The sequence below is a fragment of the Hemicordylus capensis genome, chromosome 1, assembly GCF_027244095.1.
Source record: "Hemicordylus capensis ecotype Gifberg chromosome 1, rHemCap1.1.pri, whole genome shotgun sequence".
Classification (NCBI taxonomy): Eukaryota; Metazoa; Chordata; class Lepidosauria; order Squamata; family Cordylidae; genus Hemicordylus; species Hemicordylus capensis.
In genome coordinates, this window is record NC_069657.1 from 141,247,522 (window position 1) to 141,273,684 (window position 26,163).

At 43.7% G+C, this 26,163-nt stretch overlaps 2 protein-coding genes across 4 annotated transcripts; one reads left to right on the plus strand and one right to left on the minus strand.

Moving 5' to 3' along the window:
• Positions 1–424: 424 nt before the first annotated feature.
• On the minus strand, positions 425–6,866 carry TMEM109 (transmembrane protein 109). 3 transcript variants are annotated; one of them, XM_053284772.1, is made up of 4 exons: positions 6,727–6,866; positions 4,789–5,045; positions 3,410–3,512; positions 425–1,881 (listed from the first exon to the last, which is right to left on the minus strand). In XM_053284772.1, the coding sequence occupies exons 2-4, from the start codon at positions 5,041–5,043 to the stop codon at positions 1,499–1,501; spliced, it is 741 nt and encodes a 246-aa protein (XP_053140747.1). In that variant the 5' UTR covers positions 5,044–5,045; positions 6,727–6,866; the 3' UTR covers positions 425–1,498. The 3 variants fall into 3 exon arrangements, with proteins under 3 accessions (XP_053140747.1, XP_053140746.1, XP_053140748.1); XM_053284771.1 differs by lacking the exon at positions 6,727–6,866 and adding an exon at positions 6,329–6,720; XM_053284773.1 differs by lacking the exon at positions 6,727–6,866 and adding an exon at positions 5,670–6,211.
• A 21-nt stretch (positions 6,867–6,887) lies between these two features.
• On the plus strand, positions 6,888–19,414 carry PRPF19 (pre-mRNA processing factor 19). The gene is made up of 16 exons (XM_053284770.1): positions 6,888–7,025; positions 12,818–12,967; positions 13,925–14,001; positions 14,531–14,672; positions 14,783–14,856; positions 14,946–15,008; positions 15,205–15,246; positions 15,421–15,495; positions 16,021–16,096; positions 16,350–16,459; positions 16,592–16,747; positions 16,893–16,962; positions 17,145–17,230; positions 18,160–18,330; positions 18,628–18,733; positions 18,938–19,414. Exons 1-16 carry the CDS (start codon positions 7,007–7,009, stop codon positions 19,033–19,035), a joined length of 1,515 nt encoding a protein of 504 aa, XP_053140745.1. The 5' UTR covers positions 6,888–7,006; the 3' UTR covers positions 19,036–19,414.
• Positions 19,415–26,163: the final 6,749 nt, after the last annotated feature.

Here is a 26,163-nt window from a genome sequence, read left to right on the forward strand (position 1 = left end):
CGAATGTAGAACGGACTCTCCCCCCACCCCACCCCAAACAAATAGAATAGGGAAGGAGAAAACAGCGGAGCGCAAAGCGCGACCGCGATCGAATAGCAAGTTAGAAAAAACACTCAAACAGCAAGGCTGCAAATGAACCAAGTTGAAATAGCAGAAAGATTCTCTCAAATCTAAGTGCTCTCTCAATAGCTGTCTAGTCCCGAGCGAGACAGAACTGGAACTGGGGCGGCTACGCCTACAAAGAGTCACATGGTCCAGTTCTGTCTCAGGCATGCGCACTTCCCCTGTCTGAGGATCTCCTACCACCGGGGAAAAAGACTTCTGTTGGCCTAGCCACCCAGGAACTTCCCACATCATTCTATTAATCAGCTCTTTTGGGAAAGGATGAATCAGAAAGAGAGAGACACACTCAAAGCAAATAGGAAATGATTAAATAGGATTTATTTGGAAGCATGTCACAAAATACTTTTTGTTTAAAGTTGGCAGGGTTTTTAAAAAAAAAAAAAAAAAAAAAAACACTGGCAAACAATGTGTGACCAATGCTACAGTCAGATAGGCCCCCTTCCCAAGCAGGCAGAAAGGGCAGTCGAGTCTACAAAAGATGGGTTTGCTAGTGGCACACCCAAAATTCTGTCTGGAAGGTATAGTGTGTACATTCACATTGTCTCTGACCTATGGCTTGATTTCACCTAGGACAGGCAGATGGACACTACCTGCCATGGTACTATCCAATTCCCTTATGCAGAACTAGTGTGCATAAGAAAATGGTATGACCATGGATTCACTGGGCATCTTTGGCCTGTAAGAAGCTGGGAGTTTCAGTTGTGTAAACACTACCTCTACACACACACACACACACACACACACACACACACACACACACACACACACACTCTGACATCCTGATATCCCCCATTGCCACCATAAGCACAGAAGGCAAACTTTGTTTCATGAAGGCACTTAGCACAGTGGGCTTTAGTGTCAGATATAGAGACTGGCATGCTGGTGCAACATCTAGGCCTGGGATCTTCAGGGCATATGGTGAAACACCCTATTCTTCTTGATCCAGATATGTAATAGTGCAGTCAAATTTACTTAAAAATCCAATTTTGAGAATGATCAACACTCTGCCTCCAACATTAGGCCCTTCATCCTTAAACAAAATGAGCTGCCATGAGCCTAGTGGCAAATAAGCAGAGATAGGGGACATGGAGCAGACAGGCAGACGAGAGAGAGAGAGAGAGAGAGAGAGAGAGAGAGAGAGAGAGAGAGAAGACAAGGATGGAGAGCACTTTTGAACAGGTCACTGAAGTTATACTATTGCATTCATTCTCTTGTACAGAAGTTCCCTTCAGGATCCACATGTTCCTGCATAGTTGTGGGTGAAGGGATACCTGAGAGCATCTACAATCTAGGAAGGAATCATCAAGTACATGGAGAAAGGAAGAAAGCGATGGTATCTTAGCAAAAGCATGCAAATATTATAGCCTCTCCAACTTCATTCTTCATCCAGGAGCTTGGCAGATCGCCTTTGCTTACGTTGCAGATCTTCTACCTGGCGTTCCAAGCTGCGCACTTTGGCTTCCAACCGTGCCCCAGAGTGATGGGACCCACTCAGTCTGCCCAATAGGGCATAAAACGTGAGTAAGGCCAACAAAAGCAAAGCTTGCACAGAGCGATCAGGTACTGCAGACACAATAAACATGAAACACGCCCCAAAGAGGACCACCTTGAGGCCCCACATGATGCGGCTCAAGACTGCAAGCACCAAACTTAGCAGCAGTGACAGCACCAAGTAGCCAACCAGAGCAACCAGGCCCCAGAGCAGCAATATCTGCACTTGATCAGGGCTCAGCTTCAGAAACCGAGTTACTTCATCCCCTGGAACACAAAGAAGAAAAGCAATACATGAAGTGTATTCGAGCTGGTGCAATGCTACACCATTGACTATGAAGCTATGCAGATGACGGGAGGATAGGTGGGCGGTGAGTCAGGGTTTCACCTACCTTCCCCCCAGATGATCTTTGGAGCCCTTGATGGGCACACCACCGTGCGTCCACACGATCCGTGCTGCTCTGTGCAGCACAGATCGCTGGAGACCAGGACTCATTCTCCCAGCCTCTGGGAATCTCACAATGCACTGTGCTATGAATTGGGGGATACCCTGGGGGCCAGGCGCTCTAGGCACCTGAATCATGAACCTGGTGCTGAGGTTAAGGGCATGCTCTCACCATTAACCCTGACTATCACAATACCAGCTCTCCTCCCAACAAGAGGAGAAGAACCTGCCACCAATCCCAACTCTCTTGTATGTATATCGGTGTTTGCAGATATTCATTTGTCACAATTATGCTTTTGTATTTTTAGGGGTACACTAAGTTTCTCAAAAGCACACACCTTAATATATGTAAGAAGTGGCCCTTAGAATGCAACCTAAACACACTCACAGTAATCGGTTCAGTTGAACTGTAAGTTACTTTGAGAACTTCTCTTTTCAACAGAAAAGTGGTATAGAAAATAAAATAAAATAAAATAATTTTTGACTTGTCTCCAACTACATGCATTTAGCACTAAAGTTCAAACTGGGGAAATATGTTTTTTTGTTGGAGGCAGGAGAATGCCAAACATGAAATTTGTGGACACATTGATTTAAAGAAAAAGATTGCACTGGCAATCTAGACAGCTGAACAAGCTATTTAAAGTGGACTATACAGCCCCAGATGCATTTGGATTTATTGATGGCTTTTGAATAATATTTTGTGCACAGCATTTCCAGTCTTCAATTTGAATGTTTTAGTACTGTCATTATATATATTTAAACACACATACACACACAAAACATATATAAGAGCTTTAACCTATTTCTCCTGAGAAACACCAGTACACAAGGCAGATTCGCCAGATGTAGTGGCTAGTATCCAAAGAGCTACTTTAGACATTTTTGATATTTTAACATTAGAACTGCAGGGCCCACCTCTGCCTGCCATTATCAAACTCAGTGTTTTGAAAGTCCCCATTAAGATCTAAAAGCAGTTTGCTATGAGACAGAGGGCTGCTGTTTGAGAAAGAACCCCAAAGCCCTCTTGGGTAAATATGACTAACCACCGCCATGCTGTGTTTCTAAGCAAAAAATTAAATGAGTTGTCATGGGGACTCCCACATAAGATCCCAACCACATGCTATCCCTTAGCACAGATAACTGTTTAAGAATGTGACCCTGTTCACATTTACGCAGAATACTGCTAAGCTCAATAGGAGACTTGCAAACACATGAGCATAGCATTGCAGCCCATGCTCTTTATCCGCAAAGCAGAAATGAGTGAGCAGAAGGGATTCAGCATGTGACCGCATTATTTATTCTGCCATTTTCCCCACACTCTGCCATGCTCAAGTGTCCATGCCCACTTACCAGCTATTCCAAATGAAGTCAGGAACTGCCCTGCAATTCGAGCCACCACAAATAAAGCTGCCGAAATTCCAGAGGAAACTGTCCAGACCAGGAAAGAGAGATTCTGCAAGGATGACACACACACACAATTTATCACTGAGTGCCCTACCACCAGCTCCAAGATCTCAAGGGGACCTTCCACATGGTTATCAGAGCAGATTAGGATAACGCACGGTAAGAGAGTGTAGCTCTTCAGTTGCTGACACTGCTGACGTGAGAGGTGGACTGTGGCAACTACATACTTCTTGTCAAAGTTCATATAGCGCCAGCTCAGTTCAACATACTCACCAAAAGGCTCCATCTCATTTATTTTTTTTACAAACTGGGGAGCAAGTAAATATGCATGCAACTGGGTTGCTAATGTCCTCTCCAGAGGAGAAAGCCATTCCATGACGAAACACTAAATAATACTCCCCAGGAGAAAGGGCATTACCAGGAAGGTGGCTAAATGTGTGCAGCTGGTTATACAGGACTGCAGTGGAGGGCAGATGGTAGGTCTTTTCTTCTGAAGAAAACTGGGTAAACTCGAGGTTGCCTTAGAGATGAGCTACACATTTAGGAAAAAAATGGGGCTCTTGGGCCATTCTAATTAAAAGTGCAGGTTATGGAATAGTGGGATGCGCTTGCATAATGGGGGAAATAGTGCTTCCTCATACTATGGAATAGTGGAATGTTCCCTGATACTAGTTTCCTACACAACTGGGAACCATGGGATCTCAAGGACCACCCACACAGACTGGCCAGGTCATTGGAGACCCTACTGTACCCTGTACCATCAGGTAAGGTGAGATGTGTAGCAAATCATGACAGGGGGCCTTCTCTCTTCTGGCAGTCTGCCTTTGGAATGCTTTTCCAGGGAGATTTGCCTGTTGCTGACTCTGCTTTCTTTTTGATCCCAGGTGAAGTCCTTTTCATTCACCCAAGCCTTTTAGTGTGTTTTATTTTGATTTGATGTTTTACTCTGTCTTTGGCTGCTGCCATTGTTTTATGGATGTTTGTTTTGATTGTTCTTATGGACACCACTTTGTGATTTTTTACCTGAGAAGTGGAATAAGACCAGCTCAAACAAAACTCCTGGCACAAAGAAACCTAGCATGTTAGGGAGAAGACGAGTCTAGAACCCCAGCGTGTTAGCTTTCTCCAGACAGAGGTTTTTGCTTGTTTAAACACCCAGGAGCATTCAATTCTGCTGTCCTCATTTACATTCAGAAATGATTCTGTCTTGATGAGACTGTACCCTGTGCGCTTTTTTTTTTTTTAATGAATGTGTAACCTAATCCACATTGCTAAATAGTTGACACAGATACATGAAACAGCTGAACAAAGAATTTATTTCTTACCTTACTCAACATCAGAAAATTATCTTCTCCAATCAAGTCTTCCAAGGTCTCCCTCACAGCTCGAGTTACGTGGGAAAGAAAGTCAGGTTCCACAGGTCTCTGTCTCCGAGGATCACTCTTGTAATTCTGAGCATTGGTTATACCCACGTGAGAGAGAGCCAGCAACATCAGGATGGTCAGGGTTGGCCGCAGCATAGTCTGGGAGCAACTCCATAAGGAGGAGACCCATCCAGTTTTGGTCTTCATGCCAAACATATCTGGAAAAATGATTTAAAACAACAAAAATCTTAAAAGGCAAGTTTATCTGGTACTCCTGGCAATCTTATCAAGCAATAACAAGCTGGCTTATGACATTCAAGCCACACAAGTAAGTGTGTGTGTGTAATGTCTTCCTGCTAGAGCAACTAACCACTTATGAAGAGAAAGTATTTGGAAAGATGAATCACAGAGCACATCAGCCAATGAGAAATGTAGACCAATGAACTAATCAGACTATTAAATGCACAGCATCATTCCAGGTCTTTCATTTGCAAGTAAGCTGAATTTTGTATATAGAAATTGAAAGTCATCTGCCTGAATGAGTTGTACTAATTATTATCTGGCATTTGGAAATGGCAAGAGCTGTCCTGAACAGAATAGTTACTGCAGAAAGCAAAAATGAAAAAGTATATATACTACCAATATCAAAGCACAGTGCAGGTAATGCAGCTTTAAATAACACTAGCAAATGCATCAGGCTGGAAACCAGCTTTGTAGCCTGGCCTCTCAACCATTACAGTTTTTCTAACTGCATACCCTGAAAGAAGAAAGTAGAGGTATACCACAAAGCAAGACTGCAACACAAGCGTCTTTCTTGCCAGTGCTGGGGCAATTCGACTCACATTATTTAGGTTCCTAGCCCAGAGGACCATACACCACATCCAGTAGCTTTCCGTTCTGGAAAGCAAAAACACGTTTGGTCTCCCCCACTTTTTGAACCCATTCTGGGCCCAATTATTGCAGGCTGAAATGCTTAACCTATCACGGAATCATTTGGCAGCAGGCGGTTTCCCATTCCAGATCTGAAGTTGCTCTACTGCAAGAACAGGCGAGAGGCAAGTGGCTTGGTTACTCAGTCGGGAAATGCACACTGCATACACTCAGAAGCAATTTCCCGTCAGCAAAGCATAACGCAGCTGGTGGGCGCGCTCCCTGAGTGGGGTGCGGATGGCTATTATTATTGCCCGCCGGGTGGAGGCTGGTGCTATATCCAGAAGTATGCACAGGCGCGCGCACACACGCCCCAAATGCAGCTATGCTGAAACCGTGCGCGCGAGTGATCTTTAAGGCACATGTGCTCCAACTACAGCCCTACGGACTCCAAAGTTTAGCAGCGCCACCGAATTCTTGCAGCGAACGCCCTTGGCTGCCTCTTGCGCCAAAAGCACCAGCCCTGCCTCCGGCGGGTTCCTTTCCCGCAGCCAGCGCCAAGCTAGAACCTTATCCCGAGGCGTTTCAGTATTTGACTCTGCAAACTCACAGACGGCGGCTAAACACCGACCTTTGGTCTTGTCTTAAAGAGAAGGATTAAAGCGGCCCAGCCGAGGCATAAACTGCTGCTTGGACTCTCTATGGTGAAATTCGAATCCGGCTCCAAGCCCAGCTGCATGCTGGGAAATGCAGTCCTCGATCGGGAGAGAGGCACTTCGCCTCTCGACGCCCAGAGCACACTGGGAGTTGTTGTTTTAAAGCAACGCCGCTCCGTTGCACTTCTAGCGACATAAACCCGTTACTTTTTGCGTGTGCTTCCCACGAGAACCGCTCCTACTATTGCATGTTGGGAATGATCATCGTTCCTGGGAGAGAACATTAGACTCGAGGGTTATGCCTGGGAAGCGGGAATCTCCCCTCAGCCACCGCCTCTAGAACCACACGCGACGCGACCCGACCCGACTCAACTGCATGCTGGGAGTTGTATTGCTGCACCACCCCGCTAGAGTCCTCCGGATCCGGAAGTTGCTCTTGTTTGCTTAACCGGCAGGCCTTGTGGAGACTCCGTCCGCACGCACGCTGGGGAACGAAATCCGTTTCCGGCCCGTGCTGGCGTCTCCCGCGCGCTCTGGGCCTGGCGCGTGATAGAGTTTAACGGCGCGAGACCGGGCTCCCGGAAACAGAATCGGGCTCCTCAGGCTTGTGTTCCGGAAGCAGCCGCAAGGCTTATGCCGAAGAGGCGCCCATCATGTCCCTCATCTGCTCCAGTGCGTAGCCCCTTTTCTCTATTCCCTCACAGCCAAGGGCAGTTGATGGTCTCGGGCAGGTGGTGGGAGAGCGGGGAAGGGAGATCTTTCTCCGGGCCGTGTCAGTGCCATCTCCATTGCATCGCGAAGAAAGTCTCCACGGGGTGGGAGAGGACAAGCTCAGCCCATGCATGCAGGGCATGTGCAAATATCTGTGCACCGCGTAGGGACGCTCAGTCATGGGAACGGGTCCCCCTCGGATGCTTAGGCAGGTTGGATTCGGGAACTGGCCGCTCGGTCTCGGAGTTGCTGGCCTGGTGCTTTAGAGCTTCACCCCCAGCTCAGGGTGGGCTGGCCTTTTACCCTTCGCTCCTAGCAAATGGCGATTCAACCCGATTTCTAGGCTCATGATTAAAGTAGAACTTTTATGGGTCACTTAGCCCAACATCTGCCTGAAAACAGGGTATCCTGTAGTTAAGCCACTTATTGCAAATTCTTGCCGATAACGTGGACAAGGGAGTGGACAAATTACCTGTTGGTCCTGCTTCTAAACTGTTGTCAAGAAATATGTAGTTGTTATTGTTAACAAGTATTTAAGTCACTAATGAGTTATTGACAGTTGCCATAACGGTTTTGCACTCTGGATGATGATGATGATGATGATTTTCAGTGCTTGGTAAAATATTCCGAGCACTGCTGCAGTTCCTATTTTTCAGGTGAAAAATAGAGTGACTTGCTGAAAGCTGCTCAGTGAGTGCATTACTGTGTAGTGGTGTGAGACCAGGTTCAAATCAGTCTGTTGACCCCATTGTTTACATGCGCACTTGTCCTACGATTAATTCTTGAAGGCATCCATGATCATATAGTCATTTTTTCTCTTTCAGCATGAATTATCCTTTGATTAGCCATCTTAACCAAACTCTCATTTAAACTGTTTTAGTGTTAAGTTTGGTTATAATGGGAGAAGCTTATTAAAGTTATTCTTAAAAGTGGAAACGTTCCTCTTTGTAATATGGCATCTTGAAACAGTAACTCCAGAACTGCACTGCTGTGTAAGACTTCACTGCTTTAAAAATACTCTTGAGGGTGCAACATGTCCAGCTCAGTGATTCTAGCCACCTAATTGTGCAGCGGGGAAATGACTTGACTAACAAGCCAGAGGTTGTTGGTTTGGATTCCTGCTGGTATGTTTCCCAGACTATATAGGGAAACACCTATATTGGGCAGCAGCGATATAGGAAGGTGCTGAAAGGCATCGTCTCATACTGCGTGGGAGATGGCAATGTTAAACCCCTCCTGTATTCTAGTAAAGACAACCACAGGGCTCTGTGGGCACCAGGAGTCGACACCGACTCGAAGGCACACTTTTCCTTTTTAATTCTAGAGCCCTCCCTCGCATTGGCAGACACCGGCAATCTCTTGCTCCCTAGGCAAGTTACTTCCCCGCTGCGCCATTAGGTGGCTACAATTCCCATAATCCCCAAGCCAAGATCATTGTAACAGGTGGCTACAACTCCCATAATCCCCAAGCCAAGATCATTGTAACAGGGGATTCTGGGAGTTGTAGTCAACAACATCTCGGAATCCCTGTTAGAGGGAATACGAAATGGAAGGCCCTAGATGCCTGCCAAAGAAGGTACTGTGTACAAAATATTAAAGAGTAATTGATGTGTGATCAGTATTCCCTCTAACAGGGATTCCCAGATGTTGTTGACTACAACTCCCAGAATCCCCTGTTACAATGATCTTGGCTTGGGGATTATGGGAGTTGTAGCCACCTAATTGCGCAGTGGGGAAGTAACTTGCCTAGGGAGCAAGAGATTGCTGGTTCGAATGTCCGTTGTTATATTGGGAAGCAGTGATATAGGAAGATGCTGAAAGACATACTCTCATACTGCATGGGAGATGGCAATGGTAAACCTCTCCTGTATTCTACCAAAGACAACCACAGGGCTCTGTGGTCACCAGGAGTCGACACTGACTCAACAGCACAACTTAACCAGTCAACAACATCTGGGAATTCGTGTTAGAGGGAACACTGTGTGTGAGACTGAAGGTTCAGAATGGTCTCTGCTCTTGCCTCTTTGTTTTTCATATATATAAAATGCTAGTCTCTTTTGTATCTTGGGCCAAAGTTTTTCAGCTTTGACTTGGCTGAGAAGGGCAAGCTTTCCTTTAGCCTTTGCTAAGAGAAACATCTGTTTTATGCTCAAAACACTAGAAATGAAATGGAAGGCCCTAGATGCCTGCCAAAGAAATAACTAATACTCTCTAAAGGTTTGCATTATTGGGAATTAATACTGCAAATTAGGAGACATACAAAAGATTGTGTCTTTCTGTTTTGGATTCCTTAATCTGGACTAAATACCAGTTCCATACTCCATCGCTAATGCTGCTTAAAACTTCTATGCTGCCCAGATTTGCAGTTTCTCGTCAGTACTCATGTGCTAAGGGGCAACTGAGTGTACAATCAAGAATAGGAATATTGGGCTACGATCCTAAATCTGTTGTCTGTTTTTATGCTTGTTTTTATCTGTTGTCTGTTTTGTTTTTATCTGTTGTTGTTTTTGGTAAATGTTGTTGTTTTTGCTGTTGTTGTTTTTGGTAAATGTTATCTGTTTATCTGTTTTGTTTTTATCTGTTGTCTGTTTTTATGCTTGTTTTTAGCTTGTTGTTTTTACTGCTTCTTATTGTATGTTTTTAATTTTTGTAAACCGCCTTGGGGTTTTCTTTTAACGAAAGGCAGTATAAAAATGTAAAAATAAATAAATAAATAAAATATATATATACTTGAAAGTCTCAGTGGACTAAAAGGGACTTACTACTGAGTAGACATGGTTGAGATCTGATAGTATGAGTTAAAGAAGCTCTTACAGCCTATTTAGCTGTTGTGCACTGGCTGGATGGCAAGGGTGGCCAGCCTGAGGCTCACCAACTGTTGTTGGACTACAGCTGCCATCGTCTTTGGCCACAGTTTTCTGTAGCTGGGGATGGTGACAGTTGTCATCCAAGCACAGCTCAGGGCCTCAGTTGAGCCACCCCGGGGTTAGGGGACATGTCTAGCAGATCATTTTGTGGGTGTTGGCTTTTCTGGATAATTCACTTTTCGTGCACTGACTTTCATTTTCTGTAAACTAGGGCTGTGATATTTGGTCAGTCAGATTAATCAGTTTTAAAACTTTTTGATTAATTAAAATTGGGCAGCAGATTAAAAAATATATATTTGAAAGCTGTGGATTCTACAGAAATCTCTCTTGGGGGCGGAAAAAGCATTCCCCATTATTTCTTACAAAGATAGTGCCTTGTGCAACATATGCAGACATTATCTTAAAACAAAATGTATGCCTTTCAAAATTGCTTATTCGTATACAAATTAGTGTAGATTTAATTAATTGCCTTAAATCTATGCAATTAGCTGAGGTTTCTTTAATTGGGAGATAGTCTTCCTGAATGCTTACGGCACATGAATGAGGACTTCTTCAGACATTGAGCTCACGACCAGCCTTACCCAGCTAGGGCAGCGCTAGCCCAGGTAGGGCTGGTCGTGAGAATTGCTGGGATTGCTCCTGATCTCGGTGCTCCTCTGCTGGGTAGCCCAGGTTTTGTACCTGGGTTGAAAGTGAGGTAGGAGGGTCTACATTTGCTATCCTACCTCACTGCCTGGCAGGTTGGATAAAAAGCAATGATTTAAAAATATATATATCAAAAAATTGGATTTTTAAATTTTAAATTGGATTTTTTGGATTTAAATTGGATTTTTTAAAAACAAATATTTTTTTTTGAAAAATCTATCTAAAGATAGTTTTCTATTTAAGATACGTTATAGTCCAAAGGTTTATTCATCATAAAATAAGGATTAGTTTTTAATTATGTAGCATGAAGCTGTATATATGCAGTGTTTAAATTTTTTGGTAAATGAATTCCATTAATCCATTCACAATGTCATGCTCTTCCAGAGGTTTCTGTAAGATTATTTTGGGCAATTTTTCTATCTAGAAGAGGACCAAAGATTAAGCCTTCATCTGGTTGTAAATATTAAGATTATACCAACAAGAATGAGTCTTTATGTAAAAAACCATGATTTAAATCTAGTCTTACTGACTAGTGATTTAAATCTATTTGATTTAAATCAAATCCACCCTGCTGCCTGGACATGTAGGCAACTGGGTTGCCAGCAGCTCCTTTTGTGCTGTTGGCAGCCATTAAAAACATAGAGGCTGGGGGAAGGAGCGAGTAAGCCTCAGGAATGCACTGTGCGACTTATGCAGTTCATTGTGGGATTCCTAGCACCCGGGCTTTGCTCTCCCAGCCTCCAGATCGCTGTGCCGCTCTCCACAGTAGCCATAATGTGGGCACAAAAGCGGTGCAGCCTCAACGGTCTGTCGTGTGGGGCAAAGGTAGGTACGATCCTGCCTTCCCCCCAGCCTCAGCAAGTATGGACCTTATGATGTGGCAACAAATCAATTCAGCATCTGCCACAGCGTGTGTATAGATTCATAGTTAAGAATCCCTGTGGCACCTTTCCACCCTTAAATCAGTGCTTTTCAAACTCTGTGCCTTCACAGATCCTGTAGCATTATCACAGTGTGTATTTCTCTGCTCCCATTCCATGTCATTGGCTGCCACTTCTGGGAGTGGGGAAATGTGAAGCAAGGTGATTTGATAGGATACAGGATAGGATTAAACAGGTCTGTGCTGTTGCCTCTCTGGATCAGGTTACTAGAAGGTAATTTCTACAAATGTATATATTACTGTAATAGAAAGGCTAAAGCCCTTTGTGGATTGATGGCTCCTGATGTTAGACATATTGGCCTAAATCCAGAGAGAGTTGGTCATTCTTGCGGCCCGTTAATTTAAATGGGACAAGCTGTTGTGTTATAAATATTTTTATACTGCTTTTCAGCAAAAAAAGTTCTCAAAGCAGTTTACATAGCAAATAAAATAAAAAGAGGGTTCCCTATCAGTGTTCCCTCTAATAGGAATTCCCAGATGTTGTTCACTACAACTACCAGCATTCCCAGCTACAATGGCCTTTGGCTGGGGATTGTGGGAGATGTAGTCAACAACATCTGGGAATCCCTGTTAGAGGGAACACTGTTCCCTGTCTCAGAGGGGCTCACAAGGGAAAGACCAGCAAATGTCCACTGAAGAGATGCTGTGCTGGGTTGAATAAGGACAGTTGCTGTCCTGCTCAAAATGAAAGCTACCACTTTACAAGGCGTTTATTTGTCCATCCAGTTAACAAGGAAAACTTCTCTGGATTTAGGCCAGTATGTTATGTATAATGTGTCTCCTTTTTTTTTTGGTAAGCTCCTAGGAGTTCTTAATCGGTGCTATTGTTGGCATCTCTTTGGGCCGGGTTGGAAGCTTATTCATGCTGCAGCTTTAAGCGTGTGCCTTCCTTTGTGCCAGGATCGGGCCAGGGCAGACTTCCAAACTGACTCAAAAGTGGTGCAAATTAATGCATTGTTGTGGCTTGACTAGGGAAAAATAAGTTGCATATGAATACGTTGCTAAAAGATTAACCTGTCAAGACTGGTCCTATTGCTCGTAGAATACTCATTTTAGTAATTCTGTGACTAGATCACTGTTGTCATTAGGGGCTTATGCCCTTGTTTTCAGAAGGTGTGTAGTTCATGAAAAGGAAGTATGGTTCATTGCTGATCTGTATTAGTATCTTTACTGTGGATTCTAATGAGTTGGGCTATTTAATTTTTTTTGTTTCCAGCTTTCCTATATACTTCCTGCCTCCCAAACTGCTGATATGTGTAGACATACTTTAAATCCTTACTACTTTCTCCTTTTTCTTGCAGTTTCTAATGAGGTGCCTGAGCATCCCTGTGTGTCTCCAGTCTCGAACCACGTCTATGAGCGACGACTGATTGAAAAGTACATTGCAGAGAATGGGACTGACCCAGTGAACAACCAGCCCCTATCTGAAGAGCAGCTCATAGATATCAAAGGTGAGGCGAGCCAGAGGCTCTGTGTCTCCCATGTGTTAGATACCTTAAGTATGGAGTTTCAGTTCTGGGTCTTCTCTTCACACTGTGGGGAAAACCTGATTGCCTGCTGATAAGGACATTGTGCTTGAACTGAGAGGGCATTTGGGAGACTGCTGCCTAAAAAGACAGCCTCTAGACAATGCTGAAAGCAGGTTGCTTGCTATGAGGTCATCAGTTGCTATGAGGTCACAATTTTTTTTAAAAGCATGTATTTTCTGGACTGTTCAAGATTGCACTATGGTAAAATGTAATGTTGTGGCTAGCTTTCAAAGAAGTGTCTCCAGTGTTGGATGCAATGTGATCTAGCTGTTGCTGCTATCTACCTACTTATTCTTTATTGTATTCTTTATTCTTGGAGCTGGACTAGCATGTGGCAGAACAAGGAAAGGAAGCTAAGTCAGATGCTGAATTAGCTTCAAAGAATGCCTTGCATGCTCCATTGTCTAATCGGGTCCAAAAGCATCAGCTATGAATGGGTCTCTGTAAAGAGAGGGCTACTTAACAGATTCATCAACATTTTGAACCAGAGAGTCATATACTCTTAATTTGACTGAAAGCCACATCCGCCCTTTCTCCCTCTTCAGTAGTTTCAGCAACTGCTTCTTTCATTTGACCACCAACCCACCCCTTTTCAGTCTGTCTGCTGCTCCTCCGCTCTGCCCCCATGTCTGATTTTATCCCTGTGCTCCCCCTGCTTTCAGGTCACTCATCTTCTGCCCTCTGTATATAAGGGCAGGCAGGGGAAGCACACTGTTAAACTGCAGCAGGAGCTTCATCTGAATTTCTTGCAAGGCATGTGGGTCTGGTGAGCCACTGTCTGAGCCATGCTTGGTTTTATAGGCTTGGTGGCAGGCTTGTGGCAGCAGGGATGATGCGGAGTTTCTAGAGTTAATGTCTCCTTGTGTCCGCCATTCACAGTTGCCCACCCAATTCGGCCAAAGCCACCTTCAGCTACTAGCATCCCAGCAATTCTGAAGGCACTTCAAGATGAATGGGTAAGTGTCTTTTAGAATATACTTATATTTCTATATAAATATGCTATATTTAGTAGTGTATTTTGAGTAGGCTGAAAATCCTCCTGTGCTCATTGAGATGATGGGAACTGACAATGTGTTACTGCATTTTCTAGCTCAAGGGCAATTGGCTGTATTGCACTTTTTGCTGTGCTTAGATTAGACAGAAAGCAAGAACTTGCTGGGTTGGAAGGTTTAGAAGAATGGATGAGAGGGCTTTTTCAGAGAAATGGGGGTGGTATTGTGGCCAGATGCAGAAACAAAGAGAGAGAGAACCTTGAAGGTGGACCAAAAATGTACTGTATAAAGCCCAACATGTATTGATTCACTGGTGATTCTCCAGCAACACTGTTTGAACAGAGCAGTGTTCTGTCTTGTCATGGAGTAACTTTAGAAGAAATGTGTATACCCTGGGTAGAAACCATCTTTTGGTTGTGTGTTTTGACATCTCATCACGTTTCTGCTGCTACTATACTATAAATCCACTCATATGTCACTCGCTCTCTTTTAGGATGCTGTCATGCTGCACAGTTTCACGCTACGCCAGCAGCTGCAGACCACACGCCAGGAACTCTCTCATGCACTGTACCAGCATGATGCTGCCTGCCGTGTCATTGCTCGTCTCACCAAAGAGGTCACTGCTGCAAGAGAAGGTAATCATGTACATTTTGGGTGGTGTCCAATCTAAAGGGAGAGTTCCTGTGTTAATGACCTCTATACCTGTTGCAACCCACCTTTTTCTTCTTCTTCCCACTCTCTACAGCTTTGGCTACTCTGAAACCCCAGGCTGGCCTCATTGTTCCCCAGGCTGTACCTTCTGCACAGCCCAATGCTGTGGTAAGTTCCTTGTATCTGTCTGTGACTCTCCTGTTCATGCCTTCTTTTCTGTCTCTGTCTCTGAACTCACAACCGCCTCCTTTTTTCAGGGTGCTGGTGAACCAATGGACCTAGGAGAGTTGGCAGGAATGACACCAGAGATTATCCAGAAGGTAAGAAACATGGTTGGCTCAGGATTTGTTGTCCGTTCCTTGCTCTAGATACAACAACATTATTGTCTTCACAAGCTTCAGAGCTGGAAATGGCACGGCTGGGTCTTTTCTATAGTAAAGCAGCAGTGACCCCAGCCAGCCTGTATCCTAACATACCATATTCAGATTTGACTTCTAATACTCTTCTGTTTTGCAGCTACAAGACAAAGCCACAGTCCTGACCACGGAGCGTAAAAAGGTGAGTGCCTCTTTTTCAGAGAACTTGCTCTACAGGAGAGGGATATTGAGTGGTTCTGAGATGTGCACAGAAATTCTGTTTTGCGTGGGAACTGTGAAAAGGTGGAGCTTTCTGTGTTGAGTTGATGGGTTACTCTTGTTTCAGATGGGTGAGTTCTGTTGTATTTTTTGACAGAGAGGGAAGACTGTGCCAGAGGAGCTAGTAAAGCCAGAAGAACTGAGCAGGTACCGGCAGGTGGCTTCCCATGTGGTAAGTTTGGTTGGATTTGCGAAGGCTTCTCTGTCCTGTGGAAATCTCTGTGTTGAGCTTCCTCCCTGTTCTGTGAACTTTAGTCATGCTTTGCAGCAATACCACTATAGGCAAGAAGACTCTTGTATTCTTGGGTTTCTTGTCAGCACCTAAACAATTCTGCATTTCTGTCTGAATATTATGCTCTGTTCCTCTTGACACCCACACCCAGCAACAGTATTGTGCTGTTTTTAATGAGGCCAGATGAGTGTGATGCCACCATGTTTTGGGGTATTGTTCTCTTCCACCTGACTTGCATGTTTCTGGAGTAATTTCACATCTGCCACAGATGCTTGTCAAAACAAAATGAGAAACTGCTTGTTCTATCAGGGACACCAATGGAAAGGAACACAGTTGAGTGCCTAGAGATGCTTGTTCTATTGTAGGGCTTCTCCCTCCATTGCTTGACAGCTCATGAGATTATGCAATAGAGCCCTTCTCCTCTTGGCCTGAAATGTTAATGCTACCCCTGTTGTCTTTGAACAGGGACTGCACAGTGCCAGCATCCCTGGCATCCTTGCTCTCGACCTATGTCCTTCCGACACCAACAAGATCCTGACAGGTACGTTAAGGCTTTTGTGTCGGCTTTAGGATAGGGTAAGCCATGGAGTCCTTTCATCTGTACAAAAGACATCTCTTCTGCTTGCTCTATACTTGGATTTGAAAGGGTGGCAGCTCAGGATATACTGGTCGTGATATTCTTGAGCTCTGGTTCTATGGGGTCATCTTGCTTTATATGGTTGTGAACGCAGGACATGCTGAAAGAAAGTATGATTTTCTCTTTCACTCCTTTATTTTCTTCTTTTGTGCTCTAGGTGGAGCTGACAAAAACGTTGTTGTCTTTGACAAGAGCTCAGAGCAGATCCTGGCAACTCTCAAAGGTCATTCCAAGAAGGTCACCAGTGTAGTTTTCCACCCATCCCAGGTAGAGACCATACTCAGCAGTTTGCATTTTTTCCTCAGACAATGCTTTCATTGACCAGTTGCCTCAGTACCTACATGAAGCAATTGTATAAACCCTTTCATCTGAATTCTGTCTGTTCTTTTTCCTCTCTAGGAACTAGTGTTTTCAGCTTCTCCAGATGCCACTATCCGGATCTGGTCAGTTCCCAGTGCTTCGTGTGTGCAGGTGGTGCGGGCCCATGAGAGTGCAGTGACAGGACTGAGTCTCCACGCCACAGGGGACTACCTGCTGAGTTCCTCTGATGACCAGGTGAGAATGGGACCAGAGAGGAGCATGTGCAGACAGCTTTGCCTGTAAAGCTTGTTGTGCTGAAGGAGCCATGAGAATAGCATCTTGCAGAATGGGCAGGGGGACCTTGCTTGCCTCCACACAAACCTCAGCCTCTCTTTTTCAGTATTGGGCCTTCTCTGACATCCAGACTGGCCGTGTGCTCACCAAGGTCACAGATGAAACTTCTGGCTGTGGTAAGATACATTTTACATCAAAGCTTTGCTGCTACTCTGAGATGTCTCTGGAGGAGCTGAGTGCCTGTACATTCAGTGGGTCTGTGATTCTTGTGTGCGAGAAGGCTGGGTGGAGGTTTCACCTTCTCATAGGCATGGCTCCCTCTCAGTCTTGTAGTGGTAAATGTTTTCTTCTTCTGCAGCTCTCACTTGTGCTCAGTTCCATCCTGATGGACTTATTTTTGGGACGGGGACAATGGACTCACAGATTAAGATCTGGGACCTGAAGGTAAGAAAAAGCAAGGCGATCTTTACTGAATAGCCTTCATAAAGATTGACAACAATATGTAGGAAGTACTTTGTGTGCTCTGAAGTGTTGTATAAATCTAAGCATTATTCTTCTTATCTAGGGGGTTGAATGAGAAATGGAATCTCTACAGGGAATACACAAGATATACTTTCCTCATGCCTTACAGAATTGGGTCTAGTTGAATCCAAGGCTCTAATGGTGTGCTCTGCTCCATCTTTCCTTCAGAACAATATGGCTTTCATTTTTAGCTTTATTCAGTGTCTGGAGGATACCTGATGACTCAGTTCAGGAGTATGTTCATAGTTTATCTTAGCTTGGGAAGATCAAGATGGGCTCTGCTTATGGCTGGTTGCTGCTTTGGGGAATGGATGGGCACAATCATGTTATGAACCATCAGTCAGAGGCATTTCACAACTGTTGTGTTAGTAAGTGGAACATTACTTGCTTTCACCCACTGTTAGCAAAAAGGGAGAAAGGAAAACAGAGCACTGAAAGAGATGGTCCTCAGTCAGGTGCCAAAGGAGAATTTAATACTGCTAAATTGCCAAACATATTTCTTTCACTGGGGACAAGTTCTCCTGTATTGAAAAGTGCTTCCTAAGAGCTGACACAGCATGCTCTATCAACTAAATTCTTTGGCAGCACTGCTGAAACACCTGCAGTTTGCCTCCTTTTTGCCCTTTCCCCCTACACCCACTTTTCGCCTCCTTTTCAGAGCCCTGTGCACCTGGGTGCTAATGCACAATGAGTTGTAGGGAGGATGAACTCTCCTGGTTCTTTTCGCTAGAGGGGCAGGAGGAGGTGCAAGAGCATCATCTCTTGGGAAGCTGAGATGAGGCGGTCTTGTCGTTTTCTACTAGTGTGACTTAATGGCTTTGCAACAGCACTGACTAGCTTGCCTTTCTCAGGAACGGACTAATGTGGCTAACTTCCCAGGACACTCAGGCCCTATTACCAGCATTGCCTTCTCTGAGAATGGCTACTACCTGGCCACTGCTGCTGATGACTCCTCTGTCAAACTCTGGGATCTGCGCAAGCTGAAGAACTTTAAGACATTGCAGCTGGACAATAACTTTGAGGTTTGTGTGACCATCTTTGCTCTACCCGTCCAGCATGCTTGGTGCTTTTTTCCTTTTAGGCAGAGAACAGCAGCTAGGATTCCCTTGCTTGTTCAGTGTTCATCTCCCTGCCTTTGAAACCTTGTGTGACCATTAGTTACCCCTGTGACAGTTGGTTGAACCATGCATGGCCCTTGCCCTTCATTTTGGCTGCCCCCTAAGGATGGGGCAAAGGGTGCTGCGTCTGCCTGATAGCATTGGACTTCAGTGCTTCTGAACTGGAGACTTGAACATCTCAAATGTCCTTTCTCTCTTTAGGTGAAATCTCTCATATTTGACCAGAGTGGTACCTATTTGGCCCTGGGTGGCACTGATGTCCAGGTGTACATCTGTAAACAATGGACAGAGGTTCTCCACTTCACAGGTAAGGGGCTTTTGTAGCACTCTTTTTTTAAATTGTATTTATTTAACATGTGTATATACTGTCCAAAACTCACATCTCTTGAGAGACACTGTATTGTGTTGAAAATCTGGTGGTTTGCATCAAGACTTGATCTGTTGTTTTGTTTTTGAGATGCCAAACATCCAGTGGGATAACTTTTCGCCTGTCTCTCCTTTTCCCCTACAGAGCATAGCGGCCTGACAACGGGAGTGGCCTTTGGGCATCATGCTAAGTTCATTGCTTCAACAGGCATGGACAGGAGCCTGAAATTCTACAGCCTGTAGCTGTTGCTCCCAGGGTGCCAAGGGAGTGGAGCCTGTTCTTCACTGTAGTGTTAAGATATCGGGAAACCATGGGGCAAATGGGTGGGGCGGGCGGGGGGGTGAATGGGAATATAGGGCACATCATAGATTTTATCTTGGCTCAGGCTGCCTGTAGAATGGAAAGATGAGCCTTGTACTAAATGGATTTGTTTTCCCTTTCCCTATTTGTTCTCTACCAGCTTTGTCTGTGCTGTGATTGTAACAATACTGAGCCAAACCCATCTAGTGTTGACCATCTAGTGAAGGGTGGTGGCAGGGATGAGGGATGGATGGGGAAAAGAGCAATCTTCTTTTTTTTTTTTAAGCAGCTCTCTAGTTTCATTAAAAAAGTCAACTGTAACAGCGTCTTGTGGTTTTGAGTTCTATCTCTATATCTCTCACGCATACCTATATAAATAAGTACTTGGGCCCTACTCACTGAGAAGGTGTTGAATTCATTAGGTATTTCAGTAACCAAGAGTTTAAATTTCATATATACATAGTTCAAGATACTGATAGTTAGCAAATGCTGAAGGCAGAACATTTTAGTAGCTTTCCTTTGAAATGAAGGACAAAGTATTGTTTGAAAATAGTTTAGCGTATTTCTGTCCTAGCTAGAAAGCTGAAATTGGATGCATGTGTAATGCTACATGCTGATGATTACGGAAGTTGGAAAATGGAACATTTTTTTCTGAAGAATTTGGGACAAAGTCTGCCAGCAATCAAATTACAGATTTAGCCATCTGACTTCTGATGGAGCAGGCCCTGGAGCAAAATTTTGAACCATTGAGGGTAATGTATGTGTTAGAAAGAAGAAGAGAGTTATAAAATGTCGCTGGACTGCCTGGAAATTTCTTAATTTTAAATTTCTTAATTTCTTAAATTTAAAATTGGGGTTATACAAAGAAAATACCTCTATAAAATAGGCAATATGATATCACATGGTCTGCAGTTTCAACCTCTCCCATCTGGCAGGGTGAAATCTGATCCGTATAAGGAATTTGGAGGTATCTCTCCCCCCCCCGCAATACAGCTGATGGCAGTGCTTTAAGCTGGGCTAAGGTGAGGGCTCTCTGGCACTCTGATTACAAGATTGTTAAAGATGCGTTGCTTGGGAGAAATCTTTACTGAGGTTTTCAACCTTCAAACAGGAGGCTAGACTCCTGACATATTGAGCAGTGGGAGAGCAACTGTCCCTATTCAGACCTGCACAACATCTTCAGTGGCGATTGCTGGAGTCTCCACTGTGTCTTTTAGACTGCGATCCCCTTGTGGCCAGGAAACCATCTTATTTTATGTGTAAACCACCTTGAGCTTCTTTGTTGAAAAGCAGTATTAAAATAGTAGTAGTAAATAGAAACAACTTTAAGAGACAAAGCTAAATAGCAATGGCAGCCAAGAACACAACTCTGAAAATGGGAAAAGTTAATGTGTGAAACTTTTCTTCAGTGGTGTTTAGATTGGGATAGGAATACTGGTGGGCTGCCACAAGCACATCAGGTTTGCAGAATGTGAGCTGTAATGGCTACCATTCTCCTATTCTTACATGATCTTTGTTCAAGAATGCACAAAGGAAGTTACAGAGATCCACGGTTAGAGATGTGTTTAAGACCATATAAGTGTTTCTGCATGTGCATGCTACACAGCCTTGTAGTATCTCTTTTTTGCTAATGTGTGCAGCCCTCAAGCCATTTAAGGACTGCTGGCTGATGAGGTAGATAACTCTTTTGCAGACCAGAGGCGTATCTAGGGAAAATAGCACCTAGGGCAAGCACTGAAATTGCGCCCCCTGTCCAAATATCTGACACCCATCTTTCAGATAACTTGACCATAATATCAGCTAAAAAATACAAGTCAAGCTCGTTAATCTTCTAATATTTCAAAAACTATTTAGCAGTGGATGTAGCCAGACCAAAAAATGCTGGAAAACTACAAATTTCAGTATGCTGGGCCTCATAAAATACTCAAATACAATGTGGAGGTGTACTTGGAAAACTAAACAGAAGTGCCTGTCTAATTCTCTACTATACATTGTAGCATCACTATTACATAAGTTTTTAAAATAAATGGAGAATTTGACTTTTCCCAGATACTCTGAAAATAACTAAAGGATATGCAGAGTAAACTGTGTCACTGCTTGGAATATATTCTAGTATTTCAGAAAGTTAAAATGAGAGAAAGAGAGCAAGAAACTCCCAGTGGGCCTTAATACTAAGGATTTCACACTGATTCAAAGACAAACTCACCATTAAGAGCCATATTAAGACATCACATTTAACTCACTTATCACAAGAAGCTTGTCATAAGCTTCAGCTCAGTATTCACAAGCCCTGATTCTCTGTACATAGTGCCAAATTAAATATGTGTACAGTGACTTATATTATTTTAAAAAAATTTTTACCTGCAGCCCTTTCGGGGGCCTTCCTAAAGGCCATGGGGTGGGGTCTGCAAAGGTTTCCCCTTCCCCCTCTAGTCTCTAGGGCCTCGCAGGGACCACTTGAGCATGTGTGGTGGCCATTTTTTATTTTTATTTTTTCAAAAAATGGCTGCTGAAAACAAAATGGCCTCTGTGCATGCTCAAATGCCTCTGCGAGGCCTGGCATGCCCTAGGGCCTCATAAAGGCCATTTGTTTTTGGTGGCCATTTTTTAAATTTTAAAAATGGCACCCCCCCTTCAAGTGGCACCCGGGGCACGTGTCCTGCCTGCCCCACCCTAGATACACCCCTGTTGCAGACAATGGGCTCTTGCTGGAATCCTAGTTTCATTTTCTCTCCAGCTGTCAATATTCATTTAAAATGAGTTCTAAAGCCTGTAAGCTTCAAAGGTTCAGAAACAGTTTGTAGATTCTTCTCAGTGTTAGTAGAGCACAAGATTCTACAATACACTTGTCTTCATACAGTGGAATTCTCTCTTCCCTGCCTCCCCAAGAAATATTGCACTTGTAGTTAGTGTCAGTTTCATCAATACAATACCATAACAATTAGCCTGCCTATGCTATGACATAGTAGAATCGAGACTTGTAGTGTCATACTGTTAGCAATCCTAACTCTCCAAAGTGCAGTAGGGGTTCCTTGTCAAATAACAAGGCAAAGGTTACAGGGCTTCTGCCTAATGTTTAAGAGAAAACCATCTTCATTATGAACCACACTGCCCTTTGAGATCTTCGGGAAAGATTTGTCTGCAGTTGCCACTGGCTCATCTGGTAAATACTCGGGGATGGGCCTTCTCCATTGCTGCCCCGAGGCTTTGGAAGGTGCTCCCTGCTGAAATAAGAGCCTCTCCATCTCTTACAACTTTTAAAAAGGCAGTCAAGACACATTTGTTCACCCAGGCTTTTAATTAGATACTGTTTTAATAATTTGATTTAATAGTCTTAACACTTTAAATTGTAATGTTATAACCTTTTTATTTGCTTTTGTTTTGTTGTAAACCAGCCAGAGACTTATGTTTTGGGTGGTATACAAATATGTTAAATAAAGTGCCCAGGGCTCAATTCAGATTCTGAAACTGGTTTAGCTGGGTCACTGGCACATAATTATACAAACACTAACTTGATATTGTGTAGAAACTAAGTAATTCCAAAATTATCTTCCCCTTTGCTAGGGTTCAGGGTAGGTAATAAAATAAAATGTGAGTAGAAGCACACAAGCCCTATTCAGACATTTGTACACATGTACATGCTTCATTCATTTTAGAAGTGAGTCTGCCTATAGCCCCTCTCAATATAGGTAGAGATAGGAAGTTTACTGTTGTATGTGCCATTAGTGTGAGACTCAATGTGTGAATAGAGCTATGAGCATCCCCCTAACTGAATTATCCCACAATTGGCTTAAAGCAGCCCATTGAACTCTAGTCTAAGAAGCAGACTAGTCTACAAACATGTCTACTACAATATTGAGATGCCACGAAACACAGTTGTAGCCTAGAAAGAGAATGTTCACAGCTGTTCTGAGAAGTATCCAGCTACAGGCATTGATGAGCTTTAGAGGGGAGGAGTTCTTCAAGCACAGGTAGCTCCTGAGAACACTTTCAGAGGCAATTGCTATTCAAGAATGACTTCTACCATCTGTATGCCAATAATGTGAAGCAGAGAACAGGTGTCAAGCTGTTGAAGGAACTTAGTTGAACACAGTGCCTTGAATTGCTCCTATAAGCAACAAGGAACCAATGCAGGTAGTAGTACAATATGCTCTGACCTATCCCCAAAAGGTGTATTGCCAAGTTCAGCCACAACAAACCTCTAGTTACCAGAGGCGTATCTAGGGAAAATAGCGCCTAGGGCAAGCACTGAAATTGTACCCCCTGTCCAAACATCTGACACCCATCTTTCAGATAACTTTACCATAATATCAGCTAAAAAATACAAGTCAAGCTCTTTATTCTTTTAATATTTCAAAAACTATTTAGCAGTGGATGTAGCCAGACCAAAAAAATGCTGGGAAACTACAAATTTCAGTATGTTGGGGCTCATGAAATATCAAAATACTATGTGGAAGTATACTTGGAAAACTAAACTGAAGTGCCTGTCTAATTCTCTACTCTACATTGTAGCATCACTATTACAAAAGTTTTAAAAATAAATGGAGAATTTGACTTTCCCTACATACACTGAAAATAATTAAAGGATATGCAGAGTAAACTGTGTCACCACTTGGAATATATTCTAGTATTTCAGAAAGACAGTAAAAATGAGAGAAAGAGAGCAAGAAACTCCCAGTGGGCCTTATACTAAAGATTTCACACTGATTCAAAGACAAACTCACCATTCCCCCTCCCCCCGCTGGCCTCTTAACTCACTGCTACAGCCTGTCCCGGGCTGATTTTCGGGCCTGTTCGGGCCTGCAAAGATTGGCTTGGTGGCCATTTTGGAAGCTGCAATGCATGCTCAAATGGCCTCTGTGAGGCCTGGGAAGGCCTAGGGCCTCACGGGGACCATTTGAGCACATGCAGTGGCCATTTAAATTTTTTTTAATGGTCTCAGAAAACAAAATGGCCACTGTGCATGCTCAAATGGCCTCTGCGAGGCTTGGCATGGCCTAGGGTCTCTTAGAAGCCATTTGAGCATGCATGGTGGCCGTTTTGTTTTTGGTGGCCTTTTTTTTTAATTTTAAGAAATGGCGCCCCCCTTCAAGTGGCGCCCGGGGCACGTGCCCTGCCTGCCCCACCCTAGATACGACCCTGCTAGTTACAGCAGCCTAGTTTTAGCGTTTGAGGTAGAAATGACAGTGACCAGGTCATCGACGCAGAAAGTTACAGCCTTCTTACAAGATGAAGGCTTGCTCTATGCTACATTTGCAGCTTATAGACATGGCTGTAAAAGCACCACAGAACATCTCAGTGCCATCTCCCATAGGTCTTTGTGTACTGCTTAAGGCAGGAAATCTGCTGCCTACTGTAAGTAAAGCTGATCCTGTGGAAGGACAAAACATCTAACGTATATGCTGTTGCTCTTCATACCAACTGCAAGGCTTCTATTGGAGTTAAGGTAAAAGTTTGCAGTTTGGACATAAATAGAGAGGTTAAAACGGAGTATGATGGTCTCCCTACAGTAAGTTTCTCATTACATGTATATAAGATAAAGCTACAGTAGCCATAGTGGCTCAGTTTTCTCTAAAGAAGTTATAACTTGGAGAGAAAGTGGGCCTTTGACACTATTTTAGAAGCAGGTTGCATTTAGTCATATGTGTAGTTTACACAAGCATTCTACACCCAGAAAGCAGTTTTCTTATACAGGATTTGTGTTAAACAGAAAGTGTAATATGTGATTGTTTACAGATGTGTGCCCATTCACTTCACAAGTCATTTTCAGGACATCCCACAAAGTTGTTTGTGGCATGACCTAGGGAACAATTTAGAGTGTGTGTATCAACACAAGTTTCACTCCTTCCTTCCCCACACCTAATCCAGCTCTTCCCTCCAGGCGGAAACTAATCATGCTGCAGAAGCAGCTACATGTCGGGAGAGGTGGGGTGGGGTGTAGGAGAGGAGTCTCTGCTCAAGTTCAGTAGTCAGTTGACCCAAGTTGTAAACTAAAGATGAAGCAAACCTCTGACTGCACACAAGGCATCTGTTTTGGCCAATGTGCCATACTTGAACATCTTTATCAGAACACTGTGGGAATAAGATTACTCTATAAACTATGTTACAAAACGGATTCCAGGTTTGCAACAGAGTGGATCTGATATATTAACTAAGGCAGATGCTGTATACACTTTGTTTTCCTTCTGCTCAACTTTGTGCCTCCCTGTTTTTCCTCCAGGAGCAGAAATTTGGTCAGAATAAGAACCATCACCCTGATGGATTAGGGTTTGTTTTTGTTTTTTGTTTGCAAGGGAAGAGAAAAACCCTGCTGTAAGGGAATCGTAACTGGAATTGAGATTTATTTACACCCCTTTCCCATCCTAGTGTAGAATTTTCGTTTGTGAACTACAAAATGGAAGATAGCTATGATATGATCTTGCAAGACAAGAGTTCTTCAAGATCCTTTGTGTAACATGGTAGAAACTGTAGGAGTAAACCAAAAGATTCCATTTCCCCTCTGTTTAAGTAGCCACTTTGTAAAAGCCTGAATAGTAGGGATGTGCGAAACGTTTCGGATACAAAACGTTTTGTACCCAAAACAGCCTGTTTCGGGTGTTTTGTAGACAAAACAAAACACCCATTTTCCAGATCCAAAAGTTTTGTATACAAAACAAAACGCCCCTGTTTCGGCTACAAAACGTTTTGTTGTTTCGGACCTCCATTTTGTGGGGATCTCTGAGTCAGTCTCCATTTTGTGTTTGACATCTCTTTGAATTTCCCACCCTTCCAGCCTTCTGATCAGTGACCTAAATCATGGGCTGACCTGCTGACAATTCCCTCCTTGTTCCGCATTGGCTCTTTTGCTTCTTCCCACTCTTTACTGACCCCACATTGGCCAGGGGAAGGGTTGCTAACCCATGGGGTGCTGGGTTCTGCTGTTTCTGTGGTGTTCTGAGTGTAGATTCTCTGGTAGCATATGAGAGTGGATTCTTGTTTTTCACTGAAAATCTCATATGCTACCAGAGAATCTACAATGAACACCTCAGAAACAACAAAACCCAGTACCCCACAGGCTTGTGGGTATGGGG

Bases quoted from the DNA above. Each gene is read 5' to 3' on its own strand.
- PRPF19 (XM_053284770.1), top strand. The intron at 15,009-15,204 runs GTAAGAAACATG...TCTGTTTTGCAG, and splicing joins CACCAGAGATTATCCAGAAG to CTACAAGACAAAGCCACAGT. The intron at 16,097-16,349 runs GTACGTTAAGGC...TTTGTGCTCTAG, and splicing joins CACCAACAAGATCCTGACAG to GTGGAGCTGACAAAAACGTT.
- TMEM109 (XM_053284772.1), bottom strand. From the start codon at position 5,043: ATGTTTGGCATGAAGACCAAAACTGGATGGGTCTCCTCCTTATGGAGT. The intron at 3,513-4,788 runs GTAAGAAATAAA...TCATCCTTGCAG, and splicing joins ATTTTCTGATGTTGAGTAAG to AATCTCTCTTTCCTGGTCTG. The intron at 1,882-3,409 runs GTAAGTGGGCAT...TTTGTGTTCCAG, and splicing joins GACTTCATTTGGAATAGCTG to GGGATGAAGTAACTCGGTTT.